Here is a 15,871-nt window from a genome sequence, read left to right as displayed (position 1 = left end):
TCAGATTCATATGAAACCTCAAAGTTTTCATTAGAATTATGGCAGAATTATGGCATCTTAGACTAAAAACCAAGAGACAGTTTAAAATGCAAAGAAATTTCTGAGTTCTCAACTTATAAGAAGCAGGAAGAAGTTTGAGAGAGGAACTCAGATCCATTTTCTACAGACATGAAAGTACCTCTGGAACCAAGAGTTCACAGAGTAAATCAAAGAGCCAGTGAGAAACACAGACCAGGAAATTATTCCCAATGAGCAGGACTGGGCTCTAATACAAAAAAAAAAAATTCATGGTCTTAGATTTGGGGAAACTGATACTATATGGTGATGAAATGCAGAATTGTATGGATCAGTGAAAGCCCTGTGTCTTCATTCTTACCCTTTTTGAATGAAGGGTTTATTGTGATTATTCTATCCCTTTTTCACTGTGTGTACTAAGTATGCAGGAGCAGTATTTGACTTGTCACTTTGGGCCATAGATCTGTGGGTCAAAAGAAGTTGCACACAGGGAACTTCATCTGTATCAGATCTGTCACAGAACATGTGATTATGGATCTTCATGATACCATAATGATATAAAACTGTTTTAAGAAAAGGTCATTGTAGTTTGCATTTGGGGAGCAGTATTAATGATGTGGCAATGGACTGACAGATTGCTACATAAATTGTCCCCCTATAATCTTGTCTCCTGGATCCATATCTACTCTAGTACTCTCCTGCGTTAACAGTGCGATTGACTGTGCTTTGCTTTGGTCAGCGGGACTTCAGCATACATGACACAAACAAAGCTTTGTTAAGCACATGTCTGTTGAAATTTGTCCTCTTGAAATATGCTCTAGCAGCCAACAACCATGTGAGTGAGACCATTTTAATCATTATTCACAGTCGTGCTACCAGATGTGTATATCCACATGATTGGCCCCAGGCAAGAACCAGCAAAATTGCCCAGCTGAGTCCAGAACAAATGGCTGAATGGTAACTGCATAAATGCTTGGGTTCTAGCCACAAAATGTTGGAGTACCTGTGTATATGTATGTATGTGTGTGTGTACCAAAAGATAAAAGAAAAAAAGATAAATGGTTACCTTGCTCAAAGTATTTTCATTAGAATGGGGAAAAATTCTAGGCTGCAAAGAATAAATGAGTGATTGGGAGGTGTGGAATTAAAAATACTAAATATAGGCAACTTTCAGATGCTATGTGGAATGGAGAAAGAAAGACAAGGAGAGATATTTAAAGGTCTGCATAGAATTTTAAAATGTTCTTAAGAATAGGAGGTACATCAGTGTCTTCAATGTGGACAAGAGTTAAGAAAAAAAGGAGATTTTACAGACAGAATGCTGACAGAAGACACAACTGATGGAGCAAGATCTTTGCAAAAGTAGAAGATGCAACACAGTGAGCGGAACAGCTCTAGGTGGGTGGGGAACAAAAAGAACAATATTTGTGGAGCTCAGAGATGTTCAGAGGTGAGATAACAACCGTTTGAGACATTTCTGTTGTAGCTCTTTTTTTTTTTTTTTTTTTTGGCAAAGAAAGAAATGAATGAGCTGTGAGGTAGAAGATTTAGAGGTTTGAACAAAGAAAGATTGGAGTAGCCACCACAGACTAGAAAAATTTCAGTTGACAAACAATAATTTCAGAGCACTATATGATGTACCATTGAGGTTAGGGACTATGGTTACATAATATCTCAAATTTTGTGTAATGTTCTCCAGTACCATTCAGCAGACCACGGGTGGGAGTGGGGATGGCAGATCATCAGAGACATTTGGGGTTGGCATTTTGTCAGACTACAAGGATGACAGGATAAAAAGTAAAGGACCAAATACGCCAGTTGATGAATGTTTAGAGAGATGAATTGATTAGGCAAGAAACTAAAGGAAAATAGGAACCACAGAATAGGAAAGTAGATATATCAGCGTTTGAAGTGCTCATAAGTTTCAGGTTAAATACAATAGAACTAATAGAATGAGAGAACTCAAAGTATGAGAAACTTAGTAGAGAGTCAGGTGTTAAATGTTATGTTTCAGAGTTAAAAAATAGATATGAAGTGGTATAAATAGAGCCAAGATTTCCAGTGAGAATGACAAACATTTTAACATTCATGTCTTTGGTCTTAATAGCTGACACACTGTCAAGAACACGATGTCATGGCACAGTGCTGAACTGGGTGTGCTTAGAGCTCAGATTCACCTGGTCTGGATGCTGGCTCTGCCACTGACATTGGATCTTGGGGGAAATCAGCCTCTGAAACCATTTTCCTCATCTGCAACTGGAAATAATGCCAGTTTGTATCTCATAAGGTTTTAGTAAGAATTCAATGAAATTATGCATATTAAGTGTCTAATAAGTCTATATTTGGTAAACATTTTATAAATATTAGCTTCATTATCATTGTTGATGTTATTAATTTTGTACAATATATTGTTAACATTTTAAAGAATGCTTTTTAAATACTTTCTCTCTGTGTTGTTCTTTTAAATTACAGTAGCATCCTAATGACTGATATTGATTAAATGAAGAGGAAAATTTTAATTCTGTAGAGCTCACTCTAAATTAAATAAAACTATTTACAGCCTAGGCAGTCTAAGAGAATAAGGTAGAGGAAAAAATAAAACATAATCTTTTATTTGTATGAGAAGATATTCAGGTGATTATTTTTATCATTGTGTGATGTTTCCAGATTCTTTGCAAAAATAAAATATAGGGAAAATTTTCATAGTAACTCCACTCTAAAGAGTTTTCCTTTGGAGATTCAAATTGCAATTCAACTGGAGTGGATAGAAAAGTCCGTGGCTGATGCATTGCTGCTAACCACAGGCGTCAGAGTGTTCTGACTACATTGGAAATCACTGTGGACAGAAAACTGTAAAAGACCGATCTTTCACTCATTTAATGTATATTATACCCAGGGTAGATGTAACCTTTATAATTACTTATAGAATTTTATCTAATGGGCCTGACGTGGTGGCTCATGCCTGTAATCCTAACTTTTTGGGAGGCTGAGGAGGGAGGATTGTTTGAGGCCAGCAGTTCAAGACCAGCATGGCTAACATAGTGAGACTTCAGCAGGAGGGGTTTAAGTAAACTTACACTTGGCAAATACCCCTTTCTCTTTTGCTTGTTGCTAGGCCCTTCATTGGCCAGCCTGTCCTTCCTCATCATTGCACCAAACTTTTCTAACAATTAGACTCGTAAGACATGAGATTTGGGTAATTTAGAAAGATAATTAAGCCAGTTGCCTGCTTTGACCTCTAACATTAAAATCCAAAGGAATTCAGATGATCTACAACTCAAAAAAAGAATTTTGTGCAATTCATGATGGAAGTGTATATATACAGATATAATAACAGCTTTATTGAGATAATTTACATAGCTTAGAGTTCATGAATGTATACAAATCCACAGTTTTTAATGTAATGACGGAGTTGTATAACCATTACCATAATCACAGATGACCACATATTTATGTAACTGGGGTGAAGCCTCCAGTTGGTAATCACCAAGCATTGTTCCTCTGCCTTGCTTTGACCTCTGCCTAACCCCTGGAAACTGGTAAAAGGGTGGTCCAGCACCAGATTTGTTACCAGACAGGCCTGGGACTGTAGGTAATGAATGAATATATATTCACATATATGTATATACAGATACATTTATAGACAGAAAAATGTCCCACTTCCTCTCATTTTTTTTTTACAGTCAGTTGACAACTTTACTGGGTAAAATGTTAAGTGGCAAAAACGTTGAGAAGAAATGTCCCTTTTCTGCATTTCCCTCAGGCATTCTGGAGGAAAAATGCATACAGCACACGTTCATATTTAGTATTTTCTGCAGGTAATTATTCATTTTAAATATTTAAAAATTTTCTCTATTTGTAATTTTTGTGAGTACATAGTAGGTGTATATATTTATGGGGAAAATGCGATGTTTTGATCCAGGCATGCAATGTGAAATAAGCAGGCACAGAAAGACAAGCATCACATGTTCTCACTTTCTTGTGGGATCTAAAAATCAAAACAATTGAACTCATGAACATAGAGAATAGACGGATGATTACCATTTTAAGTATTTCTTACACACATAACTCACTTTATGTGACATGAGGAATTATGTTTAGGTTAACTAATTCTGAATTATGACCTTTATTTACTTATATGGAAATAATGCATGCTATTAGCTTTGATTTCAAAAAATCAGAAGCTATCTTTTAAAGGGTTCTATCCAGTTGTGCCTGCTTAATTTTATTTTTGAGGAAATTTAAGTTCCTATGTCAATGTAAGATTGTCTAATATTACCAACATTTTTTGGTAATGCTATTGCTTTTTGCTAATATTATCCCTTTTTCCATGTGATAATGGGAAGATTTTTTTCTTATTGTGATAAAAAATTTTTATCAGAAAAAGATGTTCCATCTTTCAAAAAGATAGCTGGCCACCAGCTCATTCTTAAAATATTAGTTCAAATACTGCATAGATTTGAACTAAATATCTAATGGATAGTCCTCATCATTGCACCAAACATATTACTTACATTCTATTTACCAGTTCAACACTAGCAAATCTAACTGCACAGTCAATAATAAAACAAAATACGATAATTTTTAAATATAGAAAACAGAAAATCTACAAAATAACCTTGAAAATTAACAAGTTTGTCATTAGCATTTATTTTGCAATGAATCTCCTTTCAGATAAAACTTGTATTTATTTACTTATAAACAAATTATTATCATTGTTGAAATTTTTGTCTAGAAGTATACTTATCTAGCATTGTTATTTTGTGTGTTTCTTCTCAAAATACCAACCAATATTCTCTGAAATGAGAATTAAGATCTCTCCAAGGATATAAAACAGAGGCTGAATGGACTTTGGAGTCAGATGGAGCTAAGTACAAATTCCAACTCTAGTGCTCACTACCTGTGTGATGTGTACATATAAGGTATTTGACTTTTCTATTCCCTAGAATTCTCACCTGTACAGGAGAATTTCTATAAAGGGCAAAAAAAAAAAAAATCAGATATTTATTAAATGCCTAGAAAATAGGAGATGTTAGGTACATAAATCACCCTCACTATACGGAGTGGATAGGTGCCTCAGATGTATGCAGAAAAGAAAGGTTCTGTTTCAGCTCTTCATTTACTTTTTTATTCAACAGACAGTTATTGAGTGCCTACTATTTACCTGGCACTACTCTAGGCTCCAGAAGACAATACTAAAGAAGTCAGCCCTGGTGCTTCTCCTTTTTTGAGGTTTTTCAATGTATTTACATAAGAATAGCTCTTTTTTCAGCTTTTTAAAAGACAAGATGTAAAATATCTTGGCTTATTTTGTAAACTATTTTATCTAAGGTAATATTTTACCTGGTCTATTATCCATAGTGTCTAACAGTTTATCAACTGTTCAGAGCACTAAGTGGGATTCAGGAAAGAATATGGGCTTTGAAAACAGACAGAGGGTGTTTGAATCCCGATTCTGCCTCGTGACCTTGAAAAAGTTGCTGAGCTGTTTTAAATTACTATTTCCCTATCTATCAATTAGGTATAACAACCACTCAATAGTAGTTTTGTAAGGTCTAAGAGCAATGATGTAGTAAAACATAATGTCTGACTTATATTAGGTTTTTAATCAATGGTAGCTGTTATAATTATTTATTAAAATACCTGTTTTAATTATTTATTAAAATACCATTATACCACTTTACTAAATGGTAGTTGTTACAATTATTTATTAAAATACCTATGATTTTTATCATTTTTAACAACATGGGTAATTGTTAATTAAAACTCATAGGAAGTGTACAGCATATCATAGCAATAAATATTCATTTATTCTCTTTATTTCCTTGCCATAGTCTTCAAAGCCCAGGACACCATCAGTCCTGTAACCTATAAAGTATTCCTGAAGGGGTAATCTGATTTGGAGAAATATAGAAACAACAAAGGTAACAATGCTGATATAGAATGATATAAAAAAATACAGAAGTAACAATGACAAATACATATTGAGTGCATATCATTTGCTGGTACTTGTTCTAACATAACATCATTATCTCTTCATTCCCATCTAAGGTCACTCCAAAGCCTGCAATCTTGAAGACTGTACTCTAATGGTCTCTAACAAAAGAGGTGACATCCTGGACTGAGAATTGTGAGTGGCCCATCAGAATGTTTGCTGAGCCAGATCCAGTAACAGTGGAAAGAAAAAAAAAAAATAGCACAGGTCTCTGGAAAATTGATCCCCCATAAGAGCAGTCTAATTCTGCATTAGTTGTTCAGAAATATAACCTTAATAAAAGGTATGAGAAGTGGTATTTTTTGTCATTCTTAAATCATCCTTTGAAAATAATTGCCTTTCAAGATTGAACTCCCTTCAGAATAATAAAGGCAAACTTTTAACAGGTTAAAAAGACATAGAATCATTATGTTCCTTTTCAATAGAACTATTAAGCATTTCTTTAGAATAAAACAACTCATTAAAAAGGGCACACTGTCCTTTTATAAACCAATTTAATCATCTAATCAGTTTAGTGTCCCAAAAAGTATGTAAATACTACTTAATTTACTAGTCAAGTTGGCTTATGGAAATTACTACTTAGCATGATTGCCTCTGGATAAAGAACAAACAGGTAGGGAAAAAAACATCAATTTAATAAGGTCGTTTCACCCTTCTGGAGTGAGACTATCAAAAACATGTCTAGACTAGTAAATTATGCAACTGAGCAAAGATTCTTAAAAAGCATTCCAATTATCATTTTAAAAGTCCAAAGAGTTTTCTGGGTTCTTTAAGTAACCAACCCTTAGAGTGTCTATAAAGCTTACCAAAATATCAGCATTTTAAATTAGTCTCTTACCCTTTTCAAATGCTCCTGTATTTTGGACTCCACATCTTGGATGTGTGAAATCATTTTGTTGACACAAGGTGCTGGGATGTTTACTACAGCACAGCTGTGACGTCGGCATGGGTAGCTAAAGTAAATGCCTTTATTCACCCCTAAAGAGAACAAACAGAAGAAGTTCATTACTCATTCTATACAAAGTAGTAAACCTTGATGTTCAGAATAAGCAAAAAATATTCTGCTTTATTAGTGCTAATACTCTTAAAGTTTCCTTAATAGAGAGGTTGATATATCTGTCAGAAAATTATAGAACAAATCCTCAAAAAATGTACAAGCTAAAATAAAATAATAATTTATGATCTAATTCTGTAACAAATAAAAATGAACCTGAGAAGCCAAAAAACATAGCATCATGAACTAAACATTGGGAAAAAATGAAGAAAAAAAAAAGGCAGAAAAAACAGTTGACCCACGTGTTACTAAATACATTCTGAATCCCTTAAAAATAACTTTGAAATATATTTTAAACATTCCCTTCAAAGAGATGCCCTCTTCCAATGTAAATAATATCCAACTACTCATGCACTGAAGTTCTTCCTTAAATCCAGCATGAGTTTCTGTTGCTGAAAAAAAAAAAAAGCAGGTCTCCTTCATCCTCATAATAACCTCATTTTCTACCTTCCATTTCTGAAAATTGGAGTCTCATGCGAAGAGTGATTGATGTTCTCACTATAGTATTCAAGCTGTACTCATCATAAAATCTACTCAGTCCGATGTGCCTCAGTGATTCTAATCCTGGCATGTCCCAAATCGACTGAAGGTTGCAGAAGCACAGCAAAGTTGTCCATGAAACTCCACCAAAGTGCTTACTTGCAGTCCTTTTGACTCTAAGGACTCTATTTGGCTGGATTATAGTTGCAATCACTGATCTTAAATTTGGAGACGCAAAATATGCTCAGCGCCTCAATGAGAACAGTGTGATATCCTCATTTCAATTGACCTTGAGGGAACAGAGAAATAATCCTGTTGTGTTTTGTTTCAATGCCAACCCACAGAGATGGTAAATATATTTGGTATCTTCATTTAAACTGCCATCTTTTAAATATCTTTTAAATGAAGCCTTATAATATCTTCCTCTAGAAACACAATCTCTTGTAAAAATGGCATATTTCATTTATAAATAAAAGTGTTCAGTCTATTCTACAATGTTCAACTCTCTCTCTCGTGTGTGTGTGTGTATATATATATATATATATAAAACAGTGACCTTTTTATGAGCACTAAAAATATGTGCCAGACATAAAGCTAAGCTAATAATTTTTGATGCCACATTTTTTAATCCCCACAACAATCTTATAAAATGGGATTATTATTTTGATTTCATAGATGAGGAAATCAAGGCTTAGATAAATTATATAACTTGCCTAAGTCTATGGAACAGGTAGGTAGGAGAACTGAGCCTTGAACTAAATCTCCCAGGCTATGGAGTATAAGCTGTGAAGGCTGTTTTTATATTTTAAAAGTATGGCAAAATAAAGAGAAACAGTACTAAAAATATATTTCAGGGCATCCTAAATGTTTTGCTTGTTTTTAAATTTTGAATGTTCCTTCATAATATCAGTGCTGGTATCCTATGTCTTTTAGTTTGCTTTGACCATACTCTGAACACATATACTTGCTATAATGATTTTTTTTGTGTTACATTCCATCTTTCCTCTTTAGTTCATAAACATATCTATCTATCTATCTATCTATCTATCTATCTATCTATCTATCTATCTATCTATCTATCTATAATAGTCAAAAGACCAAAAGAACAAGCTAGTAAAAATTACATATTGATCTCCTATCCAAATATCTTGATAAGGGCATGTTAGCCTTCCCTTTAGAAATAAGAAGGTTTTGATACACATTTAACCAACAAGCTGTCACTGTTACAGTTAAAACATTTGTTTTGCTTCAATAAATGTGGAGAAAACAAGAATAATAATGATTCCTTTTATATTTTTCCTGACTGTGCCACTCTCAACCTATTTTGTGAATACTAATTAATTTCCATAGCACTCCTATGGTTTAGGTTGAATACGTAACATATGGTAAAGTAATGGGAATGATGTACTATGAACTTAAATTTGCACTAAAATCTGTAAAAGACATGACATCCTAAGTAGCACAAGATTGAACCAAAATTCAGTAGTTCATGTTACTCTTTTTATTCCACTGCAAGTATGGCATAAGTTAAAACTTTGAATTTTTAAGAATTTTACCCAGTTTAGGGTGACAGCATGATATAATCAAGACAGCTGAACTAGATGTCTGTATTTTCTTGACTGAACTGATAACTAGCTGTACATCTTTAGCTAAAACTATTCAGTCTTTAGGACTCAGAATTCTTAATAAATTCATGTATTGGTAAGATGTTATTTAAGATATTTTTCACCTAAAATCCCAAACATAAATCAAGGGAGCTCTTCCTTGTGAAGCCTGTGCACAATGGTCAGTGTGAGTATATAAAGAATTAAGTTCAGGCAAGACTTTCATCCTCTCTAAACATGCGCCTGACTGCAACTTCCTTGCCCAGAATTAATGCATAAAAGACAAGATCCTCCTGGCTCCAAGCCAGAGTTGAGGTTTGCAGAGACTCTGCAACATGAAACTTCCATTTGAGAAAAAATATCAACTAGCTGTTTATGTGGGCAAATGAAATAGAAAGACTATGTTTATAAACTGTCAACTCTTACTACTCAATGAATTTGATCCTTATATAATTTATTCACTCAGCTCCAATAATTTAACACATTATCACAAGAGTCCTTCCTTTTCTTCTGCTTTTTATATGTGCTTCCTTTATGTATGTTACCCCAATTATTCTATCATCCCTTTATCTCAACTCAGAATGCTTAGGGAAAAACTCTGTTGAACATATATTTCCTTTTCACATTGTTATCCCTTTTAACATCTTGGTTTTCTTTCCAAAATGTAACATAAGTCAGTGCTCTTGAGGTTAAAAATAATTTGTCCTCTATGCAAAGACTCTTTCATGATGAACATAAAGCATCTTTAATCTTTTATGGAAAACAAAGATCTCTTTAGCTTTTGTTATACATGAGAAAAATAAAATCACCTTTCACTGACATTAGAGTTATCACATTTTCATTGGACCTTACACTGTTGGAGACATTTATCACTAAATATCTAGAATAATACACATGGACTCTCAGAGTCGGAAGTGGCTAAAAACTACTTCTACTCTAACCTTAGTCAATACGCAATGCCCCTGATCGGTGTTCACTAACTGCCAATTTCTTCTCTTCAAAATCTGCAACTTCAATACAATTTTTTTACTTGCCTTGTGGACTCAGGTCTCCCCACTACCTTGCCTGACCACTTCCTAAAGCTATTATTCTATATCAAATTTTACTTTGACTAGCAATTTTTTGAATGAACTGTTTATACTGGCAGCCGCAATATCCTCATCTGATCTCTTCTTCAAATTACAATTTATATACAAATATTAAGATCCATCTTACATGGTTCCTTGCCTGTAAGGAATACTCAACTCTTTCACACCTGTGAGTGCACCTACACCACTTTTTATTTCTCTTTATAAGAATGGATCACATTGCATTCTGCTGTTATTACATTTATGTTTTACTATCTATCTTCCCCATGAAATTTTACGTTCTTTCTAGAGAACAACTACATTAAGTGCCTTAAATGATTATCGAATAAATGAATAAACAAATCCTCTATAATTTTTAAAATTTTTTACCTGGCTGTAATCTGATTTTGGTTCCATTCATGAAAACTTCATTCTTACATCCCACTAAGCAGTATATCAACTACCGTCCATGAAGGAGTAACTGATATGGAATTAGTTCTCCAGTTATAAGCAACTCTAAATCTGGATTTCAAAATATGAGACAACTGACATCGAAAAATGGGCAGTTCAAGGTTTTTATTTCTGAGAAAAGGGAAACTGATAAGGTGGAGTCCCACAATCACCAAGCTCTCTGCCAAGCAACAATTTCCCAACTACAATAAAGAGATCTGGGAGCAAAACAGAGCACAGTAATCCCACTGAGTTGAAAAGCAAATATGAGTGTCATGGACAGTGGAAGCATCTGGAAGAGGGCAGGAACTCAAGAAGAGAGAGCAATGCAGAAAAGAGCCTCAGAAACACATGTGAGAGGCCTCTCTGACATATGGCATAGAATCCCTGACCAATAACTTCTACCCAGAATGTGCAGAGAAAATTAACAACTTAATATTCAGAAAATAGGCATAAGACTTGGACTCTTTACAAAAGACAATACACAAATGACTAATACAATCTGAAAACATGCTTAACATTGTTAGTCAACAAGAAAACGCAAATTTAACTAACAGTTCAATACAATTTCACACACACTATAATGCCTAAAATTATAAAGGTTGGCAATGCCCTGTATCAGAGAGGATATAGAACAACTGGAATTGATACATTGCTAGTGGAAATGTAAAATTGTTTAAGCACTTTGGAAAACAATTTGACAATTTCTTATAAAAGTTAAACTTACCACAGGACTCAGCATTCTTCTTCTTTATATTTTCCCATGACAAATAAAAATATGTCCACAAAAAGAATTGTAGGTAAATGTTCACAATAGCTTTCTTGATAATAGTCAAAAATTGAAAAAATCTCAAATTTCCATTAAAGGTTAAATAAATTGTGCAATATTATTGATCAATAAAAATAAACAAACTACTGATATATGCAACAGCACGGATCAATATTAGAGACATTTTCCTGAGTCTGAAAAAGTTGGGCACAAAGAAGTGGCATAATTTCATTTATTTGAAATGTTAGAATGGTAAAACTAAAATCATACTGGAGTTGCGTGAGTGAGTGAAAGTAATCTTGTCTATAGAGGGGGCATGAACGAATTTTCTGGAAATATGGAAATTTCTATACAGTGTTTGAGGCGGTGGTTAAATGGATGTGTATGTTTGTCAAAAGTAATTCACTTGTACACTGTAAATGAGTGGATTTTATTGCATTTAAATTGTACCGCCATACATCTGCTTTATGAAAAAGATATCTAAGCATATCCTAGTGACAGAGCTCAATAATCTTGTATCGTTCTCCTACTTTAAATTTTTATACTACAAAACATTGTAGACAGCCCTTACTTGAAATGTTCTTTTAATAACTTTCTCTAGCTGCTTCTTCACCTACTTATTCTCATATTACTTAAACATGACTATTTGATAAGAAATAATCTTTTCCTCTATACTTTCTCCTTTAATCATCTCCTTTAAGTGCTTAACTCTCAACTAAAGAACTTTAGACTTAACCTTGTCCTGAGCTCCTTGCCAAATGTACAAATTTCCCATATCTGTCCTGCCTAAACTCCCATCCTGGCATTGAGAGTAAGGAAGGGAGGTCTGGACCTGCAGAATCCTATGCAGAATGGGAGAAGCATGATAGATAAAACTAAAATGTACCCATTGAGAAGTTAATATACCACAAACAAGGAAATACATTCACAACAGTAAACTAAAATGCCAAAGAAGAAAGGCACAAAAGAAAAGGGACACATTTGTATGATTAGACATAGAGCTGGAAGGGATAAAGGAGGCGTCCAGGGGAGCTCCAAGATGGAAGGGATCTGATACAGTACAAGCAGTGAAAATGATGCCTTGTACAGAGGATCCTCAGAAATGATTTGAAAAGTAAAAGAACTGCTATTAGTGGAAGGTATCCAAGTTACTGGTGGCAAATCTATACTGGTCTGCAGCAACTTCAATTCTTGCCTCCTCAGACAAAATAATTCGACTGAGAAGAATAAGGCAGAAGGACTGACCAAGGCAAGTTTCAAAACAGGAGTGAAAGTTTTATTAAAAAGCTTTAGGTCAGTAAGGAAAGGAAGAAAAGAAAAGAAGAAAAGTACAATCTGGATGAAGGCCAAGCGGGTGACTTGAGAAACCAAGTGCGCAGCTTGACTTATGGACTTGGATTTTATATGTTGGCATACTTCCAAGATACTGCATTACTTCTCCCCACTCCTGAGATTTTATCGGGAAGCTGCTGATGAGTTTAAGGTGTTTTCTGTTAGGGGACTGCCTTTCTCTGGCACTGGCTGTGAGCAGTTATTACTTTAGATAAACAGTTAACAACTGCTTGACCATCACCTGACAGTCACCCAAAACTCCTGGTGTGTTGAGGGAGGGGGTGGGGGAGGGGAGTGGGCAGGAGGGGAGAGCCCTCTTTTGCCTTGCTCATACCTGAGAGGCTACCTATTGTAACAGAATAAGAAAGTAAAGATGTTCCAAAATAAAACTTTTGATTAGCCTTCCCTCTGTCCCCAATCTATTTGGAGTCCTTTTTTCTTTTTTTTTTTTTTATAATTTCTACTTTTATTTTAGATTCAGGGAATGCATGTGCAGGTTTGTTACACAGCTACATTGTGTGATGCTGAGGTTTCGGGTATGATTGCTTCTGCCACCCAGATATTGAGCATAGTACATAACGGTTAGTTTTTTAACCTTTGGCCCCCTCCCTCTCTCCTCCCTACAGTAATTCCCACTGTCCATCAGTGCCATCTTTATGTCCGTGAGTACCCATTGTTTAGATCCCACTTATAAGTGAGAACATGAAATATTTGGTTTTCTGTTCCTGTGCTAATCCACTTAGGATAATGGCTTCCAGTTGCATCCATGTTGCTGCAAAGAACTTGATTTCATTCTTTTTTATGACAATATAGTATTTCATGGTGTATATGTACCATGTTTTCTTTATCCAATCCACCATTGATGGACACCTAGATTGATTCTATGTCTTTGCTATTGCAAATAATGCTGTGATAAACAAATGAGTGTGTTGTCCTTTTGGTAGAATGATTTATTTTCTTTTGGATATATATCCAGTAACAGGATTGCTGGGTTGAATGCTAGTTCAGCTTTTAGTTATTTGACAAATCTCCAAACTGCTTTCCATTGTGGCTGAACTAATTTACATTCCCACCAACAGTGTGTAACAATTTTCTTTTCTCTGCAGAGTTGACAGCATCTGTTGTTTTTGGCTTTTTAGTAATAGCCATTCTGACTGCTATGAGATGCTATCTCATTGTGGTTTTCATTTGCATTTCTCTAATGATTAGCGATGTTGAACATTTTTTCACATGCTTGCTGGCCATGTGTACGTTTTCTTTTGAAAAGTGTTTATGTCTTTTGTCTACTTTTTAATGGGGTTGTTTCATGCTTGTAATATGTTTTAAGTTCCTTATAGATTCTGGATATTAGGCTTTTGTCAGATGCATAGTTTGTGAATGTTTTCTCCCATTCTGTAGGTTGTCTATTTACTCTGTTGATAGTTTCTTTTGCTGTCCAAAGGGCTTTTAGTTTAATTAAATCCCACTTGTCAATGTTTTGTTTTGTTGTAATTGCTTTTCAGGACTTAGTCATTAATTCTGTCCCAAGACTGATATCCAGAATGGTGTTTCCTAGGTTCTCTCTTAGGATTCTTATAGTTTGAGGTCTTACATTTAAATCTTTAGTCTATTTTAAGTCAATTTTTGTATATAGTGAAAGGGAGGGGTCCAATTTCAATCTTCTGCCTATGCCTAGCTAGCTATCTCAGCACCATTTATTGAATAGGGAACCCTTTCCCCATTGCTTATGTTTGTTGACTTTGACAAAAATGAGATGGATGCAGGTGTGAGGTTTTACTTTTAGGTTCTCCATTCTGTTCTATTGATCTATATATCCATTTTTTGTGCCAGCACCATGCTGTTTTAGTTACTGTAGTCACGTAGTATAAAGACAGGTACAATGATGACTCCAGCTTTGTTCTTTTTGGTTAGAATTGCTTAGACTGTTTCCGTTCTTTTTTGGTTCTGTATGAATTTTAAAATAGTTTTTTCTAGTTCTGTAAAAAATTACATTGGTAACTTTATAGAAATAGCATTGAATATGTAGATTGCTTTGAGCCATATGGCCATTTAATTGACATTGATTCTTTCAATCCAGGAACATGGAATATTTTTCCATTTATTTGTGTCATCTATGATTTCTTTCAGCAGTGTTTTGTAGTACTCCTTGTAGAGCTCTTTCACTTCCTGGTTAGAGGCATTCTTAGATATTTTGTTATCTTGTGACTATTGGAAATACATATAGAATTGCTGCTGAATTTTGTACATTAATTTTGTACTGTGAAACTTTACCGTTTATGAGCTCTAGAAGCCTTTTGGTAGAGTCTTTAGGGTTTTCTAGGTATACAATCATATTGTCAGCAAAGGAACAATGACTTCTTTTTGACGTCTTCCTGTTTGGATGCCTTTTATTTCTTTTTCTCACCTGATTACTATGGCAAGGACTTCCAGTACTATGTTGAATAGGAGTAGTCAGAATGGGCATGCTCATCTTCTTCCAGTTCTAAAGAGGAATGCTTCCAGCTTTGGCTCATTCAGTATGATGCTGGCTGTGGGTCTGTCATAGATGGCTCTTATCATTTTGAGGTATATTCCTTTTATGCCTAGTTTCTTGAACATTTTTATCATGAAGTGATATTGGATCTTATCAAAAGCTTTTCCCACATCTACTGAGATGATCATAATGTTTTTGTTTTTAATTCAATTTATATGGTGAATTACTTTATTGATTTGCATATGTTGAACCAAACCTGCACCCCAGGAATAAAGCCTTACTTGATCATGGTGAAGTAACTTTTTGATGTGCTGCTGAATTCAGTTTGCTAGTATTTTGCTGAGGATTTTAGTATTTATGTTCATCAAGGATATCAGCCTGTTGTTTTCTTTTTTCATCGTGTCTTTGCAAGGTTTTGGTACCAGGGTGATGTTGGCTTTGTAGAATTAGTTTGGGAAGAGTCCACTTTGATATTTTGTAATCGTTTCAGTAGGATTGGTGCCAGCCTCTCTTTGTATGGCTGGTGGAATTTAGGTTTGAATCAACTTGGTCTGGGGCTTTTGGTGGTTGGTAGGCTTATTACTATCAATTTAATTTCAGAATTCAATATTGATCTGTTCAGAGTTTCAACT

The 15,871-nt window shown here is 34.6% G+C and overlaps 1 protein-coding gene across 1 annotated transcript in view; it reads right to left on the bottom strand.

Annotated features, from left to right (window-relative positions):
* CCDC178 (coiled-coil domain containing 178) overlaps positions 1 to 15,871 on the bottom strand; it is a 486,917-nt gene that overhangs the window by 457,739 nt on the left and 13,307 nt on the right. Inside the window, exon 3 of the mRNA XM_011943718.1 lies at positions 6,849 to 6,988. Within this exon, the coding sequence (XP_011799108.1) occupies positions 6,849 to 6,988 (140 nt within the window). The remainder of the gene's footprint in view (positions 1 to 6,848; positions 6,989 to 15,871) is intronic.

Source organism: Colobus angolensis, unplaced genomic scaffold (genome assembly GCF_000951035.1).
Source record: "Colobus angolensis palliatus isolate OR3802 unplaced genomic scaffold, Cang.pa_1.0 Scaffold220, whole genome shotgun sequence".
Taxonomy (NCBI): domain Eukaryota; kingdom Metazoa; phylum Chordata; class Mammalia; order Primates; family Cercopithecidae; genus Colobus; species Colobus angolensis.
Note: the sequence above shows the minus strand (reverse complement) of the source record. Positions and strands in the feature narration are given on the sequence as shown.